This window comes from Patella vulgata, chromosome 3, assembly GCF_932274485.2.
Source record: "Patella vulgata chromosome 3, xgPatVulg1.2, whole genome shotgun sequence".
NCBI lineage: Eukaryota > Metazoa > Mollusca > Gastropoda > Patellidae > Patella > Patella vulgata.
The window spans coordinates 71,112,324-71,122,456 of record NC_065881.2 but is presented as its reverse complement, the minus strand read 5'-3'; the positions used below and the strand labels follow the sequence as shown (position 1 = coordinate 71,122,456).

The following is a 10,133-nucleotide window of genomic DNA, read 5'->3' as shown; positions in this document are numbered from 1 at the left end:
ATCACATATTTACGTTCTCGTGAGCATATATTGGAAGTCTGGAGTATAGTTTGTGTTGATATTGCGTTTGAAAATTGACTTATTTTTCGATGTTTTAGTTGAGAGTTCAGACGATTTCAGTCTTTTAGGGGGTTTATAATCATTTCAGATAAGTACGTAGGACATTGTTATTGTGAATTTCTTTATAGAGTTTCCTTTGATGTCTCCTGTCAAACAAGCTTTCCCATCCTGTTTGGAGATATAGCTATTATTTGCTTGCATATTTCGGTAAGCCGATAACGATGCAGGAGTTTCTAATTTGATTTTATCTAGTAGTCACAATCTGAGTCATTACACCCATCCCAAACTTGGCAAGAGTATTCTAGGTTAGGTCTCATTATGTTTTATAGATTATGTCCAGTGAGGTTTGATTTCATATATATTTCAATTTTCGTAGAATACCAAGGTGATTGGATACTGAAGAACATATTGTATCTATGTGTGTTAGCTACTCGAAGTCGCTCGATAGTGTAAGGGGACTATTTCGAGTTCTATATATCACCCAGTTTTAAGTTTGATAGATGTGAATGGGGATTAAATGAAAATAACTGTTTTTGGGACCAAATATATCTAGGGTATTTATATCATGGTTTAGAGATAATAATAACATTACCGTTTGTCTATATTGCAGCCTAAAGCTGTATTATCAGTGAATAATGGTATGTCTGTCAGTATATCTTGGATAGCATTTATATATACTATTCAAAAAAAGTAGGGGATATTTGATTTTGGGGGCATAATACTAAAATATGCAAATGACTACGAAAAAAGTCACTATAGAACCTAACAGAAGAAACATTTCCAGTTACATGTGACGCCCAAACGGACCAATAGCTACCGCATGGAATGCAGGTGATGCTTGGAATCATCATGGGGGTCCAACCCAAGATTTGCACGACTCTGACTTTGAATGTTACAGTCATTGTGGCATTGAATTCCAGGGTGGAAACATCAGTTTAATTGTTTTAGTGACCAGAAAACAAATTTTGATATGCGTCGGCTTACCCAAAATGAAAGGTTACGTGCCCTTGGCATGCTACAGATCGGCACAACACAGGCGGTTGTGGCGCGGACGATGAATGTTTCTCAGTCTGTCATAAGCAGGCTATGGTCCAGATACCGTGATACACAATCTGTACAGGACAGACCACGCTCAGGTCGACCAAGGGCGACAACTCAAGCCCAGGATCGATTTATCCGTACCTTGGCCTTGAGAAATCGTGTCATCACAGCAAATCAGATCAGCGCTCGTCTTCAAACAGACACTGGTGTGAGAGTGAGTGGCCAGACGATTCGGAATCGACTGCATAGGGGTCACCTTCGCGCCCGACGTCCTCGCGTGATCCCTTGTTTGAGAGATCATCACATTCAGGCAAGATGTCGTTGGTGTAGGGATCGTCAACACTGGGATAATCGACGCTGGAGCAATGTGATGTTTTCAGATGAGTCAAGGTTCACTGTTGATTTTTTGGACAGACGTAGGAGGGTGTGGCGTCGTCGAAACGAGCGCTTCCAAGACGTTAACGTCATCAGACATGATCGATTTGGGGGTGGTTCTGTTATGGTGTGGGGAGGCATCACTGTTGCTGGAAGAACGGCTTTACATGTTGTTGCAGGGCGTGTTACAGGCCAGTACTACCGGGACAACATCTTGGCAGTCCATGTTGTGCCGTTCGCACGACGTCATGGCCGCCGTTTCATCTTCCAGGATGACAACGCAAGATGTCACAGGGCCAGGATCGTTACAGGTTACCTCCAACAACAGAACATCACCACATTACCTTGGCCAGCATTGAGTCCCGACCTCTCCCCCATCGAGCATGTCTGGGACATGCTTGGACAGAGGTTACGTCAACGTCAACAACGTCCTGCCAATGTCCAAGAACTTGCTGCTGCGTTGCAACAGGAATGGGACAATCTGGACCAGAATGACCTTAGACGTCTCATTAGGAGTATGCCACGTCGGATCAATGCTTGTTTGGCAAACAGAGGAGGATTTACCTGTTACTGACTTGGTTGTGATGCTGTGGTAACTTTGCTGTTTGACCCCGGGTATCATTTTACCCTTATAATGGTCAGTCTGTGCCTTACTTAGTCTAACGATCATTTGGAATAAATCGATGAATGTGAACTTCATTTCATTTTGTCATTTGTTTCTTCGTCAGTTTCATTAGGTGACTTTAATAACACTTAAAAATCAAATATCCCCTACTTTTTTTGAATAGTATAGATTAAGAAGAGGAATGGTCCCAAAACGAAACCCTGGGGAATCCCTGACATTACAGTCGTTTCGTGTGACCGAACACCTCTGATGGTTACCGTGTGGTTCCTGTCACTGATATAGCTGAGGAATAAATCTCAAGATTGACAAAAATGATCAGAGGAAATATCTGAGAATTTTGAAATTTTAACCCCATATATCAACTATCTTATGGGGCAAAAATATCGAAAGATTGCAAGAACTGCTGTTCGGAGGATAAAGGTATATTTCCAAATAATAATTTAGGATTAAGACTATAACTCTAAAACAACTGGCGAATGTTCGTTTACATTTAACAAAATCTATGGTGTTGTTGTTATTGAAAGGACACCATTAAAGTTTGACCCAAATCATGTTTTAAACAATTTTACTATTTCGAATATAAGGAGAAGTAATAATTCAATAACACTGTCAAATCTTTTTGTATGTATTGAATGAATTGATTATTTTAAAGATGACTTAAAGGAGCATAAGGTAAGATTAGATAAAGAGCTGACAGTTCTCGCTACAATAGTTAAAAATAGATAACTAAAAGGCAATATGTTGAAATTTCAGTCAAGTTACTTCACTCTGGGCATAGTTATCGGTAGTGTAGCCTGGATTGTCAGTGCTATCTCATTGCAGTAAATCTGACCCTCCCCCCACCCTTATTCTCTCTCTCTCAAAAATAAAACCCAACGAAAAACAACATTTTGCGACTTTCGATAGGACTTACTCTTATAGGGAGATAGCCGAACAACCCTTATTAAGTTTGAAAAAGAAATATCACAGTCTCTGATTGTTTGGAATGTCTGGTGACAGGGGCAGTAAAACTGCGAAAGAGTGGACTGAACTGGATGGACAAATCAGGATGGCAATAATACTCCCCTTGAACTGTTGGCGTATAAAACTCATCATGTGTTATTTAATCTGAAGTATATGTTGAGACTCTAAGCTCCATACTGTCCTATATTTGTAATTACTTACAATATAGACCAGGTTTCACTATTTAAAGCCGAATGTGAACTAAATATAGCATATTATCGCAGAATGGCCTTAATATTATGTGTAATATTTATACGTTCCTTGTGTAAGTCGGTGTCTTGATGACTCAAGTCTTATCACCTCGTGATTCACTGCATATTGATTTAAACCAGTTTACAACCCAGTGTGGGAGTAAAAAGAAGGGAGTAGAAGCTCGGTATAGACCTTGAATGTCTTGAAAGGTCCAAATTTTAATAATAAATGTTTAAACCGTATTAATGTTTATCATTATCAAAATTGGCATTGTTAGACAAAATTGAATAATAAATGGCGTAATGCTAATTAATTGTGCATATTCATAATATTATCTGTAAAATACTGATGTGAAAAAAAGAAAATTGCTGTAATCATTACATCGCCTTAATCGGAACAAAGACCATCCGTTTAAAGTTGATCTGGAGGCGATCAACTGTGTGGTTAAAGCATTCAAAGTTTACTATACAAAGTGAGCAAGGCTTACTTATAATTCTAGAAGTAAGTTCCACTGATTTTAACAATGCCTATCAATTTAAAGCTTGTTGCTAGGGCGTTCATAAGATGTTACGAAGTGAATAAGGGCCATAACTCTAGAATTAACGAAAATGGTTAAGGTGCTATAATCGTTATCGTTTCCTGATTTGAATAATACAGATCTCATAAATACTTTTGCCTTTCGGGTATTCACAAGATTCTAGAAAGTGGCCAAGGACAATAACTCTGAAAGTTGTTATCAGAATCGGTGAAATCCAAAAGGTATCTTTGTTTCACTAAACATTTCAAAAAATGTAGATGATAACTGCAGTCTTTAGAGTGTAAAAGTGTAAAAGGAGGGGAGAATCAAGGGAGAACCGGATAATGTGAAGGTTTCTGTAGTTTCTATTCCCTTTCATATGGAAGCCTATAACTATCATTCGTAATTTCTACTTTTCGCCCCTTCAGAACGCGAAAGTCGAAAAGTAGAATTTACGACAAAATGTAAGGTGACAGCATGCACACCAAGGAAAAATCGAGTCGTTTATATTGGGCCCGACTAATCACAAACACACTGCAATATTAGAGCCCCTCGTTTTGTCGTGATTTCTACTTTTCGTGTTGCATTTTGGCTTGAGTTGAGTGATGTCAACTTTCGACTTAAGTCATATTTTTGTACCTATTCATGTCTGTATGAACGCGTCAACGCGCCTTCGACTTTTCGCGTTCTCAATGGCCGAAAAGTAGAAATTACGAATGGTAGTTATAGGCTTCCATACATGCATGGATCTATCTATGTCAGTATAGTCTGTCTACTTGCGTTTATTTACAACTGTAACAGTATGTATTATGCAGGTTTTGTATTATGCTGTGTTGTATAGGATACTAATACTCTAAATAACTTTAACTCTTTAGTCGTATCGGTGCATAGGGCGTCATATGAGTGGATATAATAACAGGAATAGTAAATGACATCAACTAGTTCTATACTTAAGTAAGTAGAATGGAGAATATTGATAAACCAGTCGGCAGGGTATTTGAAGACATATGTACTATGGCGGCCAAAGAAATTGGTATCGTTAATTTAGGTCGGGGATTCCCTGATTTCAGTCCACCTCAGCATGTATTAGATGCTTTGGTACAGGTCACCCAGAGTGGTAATCCTCTACTTCATCAGTACACCAGAAGTTTTGGTCATGTTCGACTGGTACAAGCATTGTGTAAGCTATACTCTCCATACTTTAATCGGAATTTGGATCCGTATCAAAATATCCTGATTCCTGTAGGTGCTTATGGCGCTTTGGTTTGTGCCATCGACAGCACTGTTCAAAAAGGAGATGAAGTAATTGTCTTTGAACCATTTTTTGACTCCTATAAAAAAATGATAACTGTTATTGGTGCAACCCCAGTCTTCATACCATTGACACCACAAACAACCGAATCCTCACCAACTTCTCACAGCGATGATTGGACTTTTGATGAAAAGTTTCTTTTGTCTAAAATACGCCCGAATACAAAGGCTATATTACTTAACTCTCCGAGTAATCCGTTGGGAAAGGTTTTCAACCAAAGAGAGTTGGAAATAATTCGGGATATCTGCATCGAGTTCGACCTTATTTGTATATCCGACGAAGTTTATGAATGGATGGTTTTTGATTCTAAGAAGCACATCAAAATGGCAACCATGGAGGGAATGTGGGAGAGAACTTTAACGATAGGAAGCGCGGGGAAAACTTTCAGTGCCACAGGGTGGAAATTAGGCTGGGTAATTGGACCAGAACCTTTGATTAAAAAGTGTCAAGTTATCTTTCAAAAATGTTACTATCGATGCCCTACTCCGATACAAGAAGCAGTTGCCATAGCAATTGAAACAGAAATGACGCGATTAGAATCGGAAGATTGCTATCTAAAAAGTCTGGCGAGGGATTTAGAAAAGAAACGAGACTATCTTGCATCTTTGTTAACGGAAATTGGACTAAAGCCGATTCTTCCAGGAGGGGGCTATTTTATGGTTGCTGATATCTTCGATTTTCACAAACAAATAAAGGATAACGAACTGGAGAAACACAGCTCCAAGGACGAAGCCGACGATGTTCGTTTTGTAAAGTGGGCCATAAAAGAGAAAAAAATTGGTGCTATTCCAGTTTCTGTATTTTATTCTGATGAAAACAAAAGTAGACAACACTTAATACGTTTATGTTTCGCAAAGAAACTTAGCACTTTAGAAGACGCTGGGACTATTCTTAAACAGTGGTAAACTCTGTTGCATAAATATAGCCTACCATTTTAAAGCACGGTACAGTAATCTTCTTTGAGCGGCATTGAGCGGTACAGTAATAAAGAGAATTCCCAATGCAAATTATGTCTGTTAATTTTCATCTAAATCGGACAGAAATGTGGCCTCTAAAGGGTCCACACCATTAATGTATTACATGCATTGCCACTAAACTAATTGCGTATAGGGAAGGGTCATTTAGTTATACGATCCGATACGCACTAAAATCAAACTCAACCGAGATCTTTAAGATATAAACATATAGGCCTATATAAAAATGTGACATCTAGAGGATCGACGATCAACAAGCTAAAGAAGTTACGGTCCAATATGTTCCGAAATCGAACTCATCCGAGGTCTTTAGGATATAGCTTAACCTTCACTATGGTCCAACGGTGATATATTTAAACGCTTTTTAAAATCCACAAGCTAAAAATGTGATTTATCGTAAAATCAGAGGTCAAAATCCAGGAAGTTATGGTCTGATAGTGCGAATATCAAAAGGAACTGAAATCTTTGGGATATAAAATTATTATTAAAGTTTCATCAAAATCGGACAAAAAAAAAAAAAAAAAAATGTGACATCTCCTCTATAGGGTCCACAAGCTAAAATCGCGATTTCTTCGTATACAATCAGGAGACAAATTCAAGGAACTTACCGTCCAATATGCGCAAATATCGAAAGAAACCGAGATCATTGGGATATAAACACATGTTTAAAGTTTCATCAAAATCGGATACAAATTGTGACCTCTAGAGGGTGCACAACCTTGATATTACATACTTTAACACTGTTTGCGTACACGGGCGGCCATTTTTTCGAACTCAACCATCATTATGGTGTAACGGTGATATATTCGAACGTTTTTTGTACGCCCACATTTCCATGCTGACGTATACTGTCATCGCCCCTGTCCGTCCGGACGTCCGTCCACAATTTGTTTGTGGAAACTCTACAGGTCACAATTTTTATCCGATTTTGACGAAACTTGAAATATAGGCCTCTCTCCCAACGATCTCGGTTCCTTTCGATATTGGCATATATGGGACCAAAACTTCCTGGATTATGACCTCTGATTGTACGAAAAATCACGTTTTTAGCTTGAAATGGATGTTTATAACGTAAATATCTGGTTTCCTTTCTATATCGGATCGTAACTTCCTGAATTATGGACCCTGATTGTACGAAAAATCGCGCTTTTAGGTTGTAGTCCCTCTATAGGTCACAATTTTATTCGATTTTTAAAAACGTTTAGTATAACACCGTTACACCCCAACGATGGTTTTAGTCAATTTCGTGAAAATCGGACCAAAACTGTCGGACAAAATGGCCACCCCTTGTACGAAAATAGTGTAAAATCTGGTATATCAAGGTTGTGGAACTCCTAGAGGTCACAATTTTTATCAGAATTTGATGAAACTTGAAATGAATGTTTATAACCCAAAGATCTGGGTTCCTTTCGATATTTGCGCATATAGGATCGTAGCTTCCTGAATTATGGCCCCTAATTGTACGAAAAATCGAGTTTTTAGCTTGTGGTGGTCCCTCTTGAGGTCACAATTTTTATCCGATTTAAAAAAAACGTTTTAGTATATCACCATTACACCCTAGTGATGGTTGAGTTCGAATTTCGTGAAAATCGGACAAAAACTGACGAACATAATGGCTTCCCCTTGTACGCAAATAGAGTAAAAATATGGTATATCAAGGTTGTGGACCCTCTAGAGGCCACAGTTTTTATCCGATTTGGATGAAACGTTAAATATATGCTTTTATCATAAAGATCTTGGTTCCTTTTAATAATCACACATATATGAACGTAACTTCCTGGAGCATGACCCCTGATTGGTCGAAATATCATATTTTTAGCTTGTAGTTTCTCTAGAGGTCACAATTTTTTTTGCGATTTTAAAAACCGTTTAGATATATCACCATTCCACCATAATGAAGGTTGAATTCGAATTTCGGGAAAATCGAAATGAAACTGCCCGACAAAATGGCCGCTCTTTGTACACAAATTGTGTAGAAGTATTTAATACAAAGGTTAAGGACCCTCTAGAGGTCACAATTTTTATCCGGGTTTTGATGAAAGTTAAAACATATCTTTATATTCCCAAAATCTCAGCCCCTTTAGATATTTGCGCATTTCATGCAGACCATAACTTTCTGGATTATGGCCCCGATTGTACCAAAAATTGTTTTTGTTTTCATCTTGTTCTCTATCCATCTCTTGCAAAATGTGGGCGTATCCTGCTTGGCAGCCGCTAGTTTTTAAATCGGATTAAAATTGTGACCTAGAGGAACCACGCGCTAAAAATGTGGTTTTTCATTCAATCAGGGGTCATAATGCAGGAAGTTACGATCATATATGCCCGAATATCGAAAGGAACCGAGATTTTTGGGAGATAAGTCTATATTTCAAGTTTCGTCAAAATCGGACAAAAATTGTGACCTGTAGATTGTCCACAAACAATTTGTCGACTGGCGGACGCCCAGACGGACAGGGGCGACGACAATATACGTCCACATGAAAATGTGGGCGTATAAAAAGATGTGACCTGCAGTGGGTCCACAAACAAATCTGAACGGATGTCCAGACACAAGTCAAGGCGGACAGGGGCGACGACATAATACGTCCATATAAAAATGTGTATAAAAATCAATAAAATACTATTTTCCGATAGAAATTTTCCCATAAGTAGAATTTCATCCTAATATTTAAAAATCCTGTAGAGTCGAACCCGATCTCCCCTACATATCGAATTTTATTTCAGTGGGGGTGGCTGTGGGGGGGGGGGGGTAGCAAAAATAAGAAAGGCTTATGCTGGCTCGTGAAGTGACGCAGCCACGAGTTGAGCACCACAGGGTCTAGAGTCCCTGATATGCCATTTCCTGGATTTTTGCACAATTCTGACGGTGAGAAAACACTTATAACATGAGTAAAATGAATCTGAGACAACTTATGAACAGTGGCGGTGCCAGGGGGGGGGGGGGGCATTTGCCCCTCGATTAATTTGGTCTGCCCTCTGTTTGCCCCCCCAATAATTTTAGAAAATAAAAAAAATTATTTGTGATACGTTTCGGTAATAAATCCCACATCCCCACTCAGTCATAAACTTGCATGTTGTAGACCATTTCCGACAGTCTATTTTTCAAAATTTTCTTGGCGAGGTCCCCAATAGACTCGCTACTTTGGCGCTCACAAGGGGAATTCGTTGAGGTTCGCAAGTCCGTTCGTTTGACATTTTGTTCTCTAGTCGGATAAACTAGTGATCAGGCGACGGACGGTATCTGGTCAGATCTATTTATCTCGACGATCGGTGCCTGACAGAATACTGTAAGACAGCATTTCCGGCAGTCTATTTTTCAAAATTTTCTGGGGGAGGACTCCCTACTTTGACGCTCTTTTTAGTGGGCTTCGTCGTAGTTCTCAAGTCCGTTCGTTTGACACTTTACCTCATCGATCAGTGCTTGAAATACTGCCAGGCTGGATTTCCGGCAACCTGTTTTTCAAAATTTTCTGGGGGAGGCCCCCTACCCCTAGTTAATGCTCGTGACTTTGCCCCCTTAACTTTGGACTTTGCCCCAGCATTGCCCCTCCAATCACCGACGGCTGTTGCCGCCACTGCTTATGAAAGAGATAATTACATCATTTAGTATATTTACATGGACCTATCTGGTGAATAGGCCTATATTCATAAATTATGCAAGGAATGGCCTCATATTTTCATCACGTGTCCGTGCTTAGTCAAGTTTGACCACCGATTAGCGATTTTGTCAAGATCGATCGTGACCGCCAGGTCAAGCTCACAAGGAGTCAATATTGAATAATTTTGAGGAGTTGCTGTTTCATTATAATGAACGCATAGCAGTTTTTACTATAGCCTACTTTGAAAAACTGGTGAGCAGGGCCGTAACTAGCTCGAGCTACGAGGGGGGGGGGGGGCGGTGTGTTCTCAGGGGTGCTGTAAAATTGACGGACAATATGTATATCTATTGTTTTTATGCCCCCCCCCCGTCCTTCGCCCCTCTAGTTACGGGCCTGCTGGTGAGTAGGCCTATTATATAGTATTGTGAAATGTGAT

General features: G+C 39.4%; 1 protein-coding gene across 1 annotated transcript; it reads left to right on the top strand.

Moving 5' to 3' along the window:
- Positions 1-4,581: 4,581 nt before the first annotated feature.
- Positions 4,582-6,120, top strand: LOC126814204 (kynurenine--oxoglutarate transaminase 3). The gene has a single exon (XM_050539202.2). It carries the CDS (start codon positions 4,776-4,778, stop codon positions 6,027-6,029), a length of 1,254 nt encoding a protein of 417 aa, XP_050395159.1. The 5' UTR covers positions 4,582-4,775; the 3' UTR covers positions 6,030-6,120.
- The last annotated feature ends 4,013 nt before the right edge of the window (positions 6,121-10,133 follow it).

Coding starts and splice junctions, on each gene's coding strand:
- LOC126814204 (XM_050539202.2), top strand. CDS start 4,776: ATGGAGAATATTGATAAACCAGTCGGCAGGGTATTTGAAGACATATGT.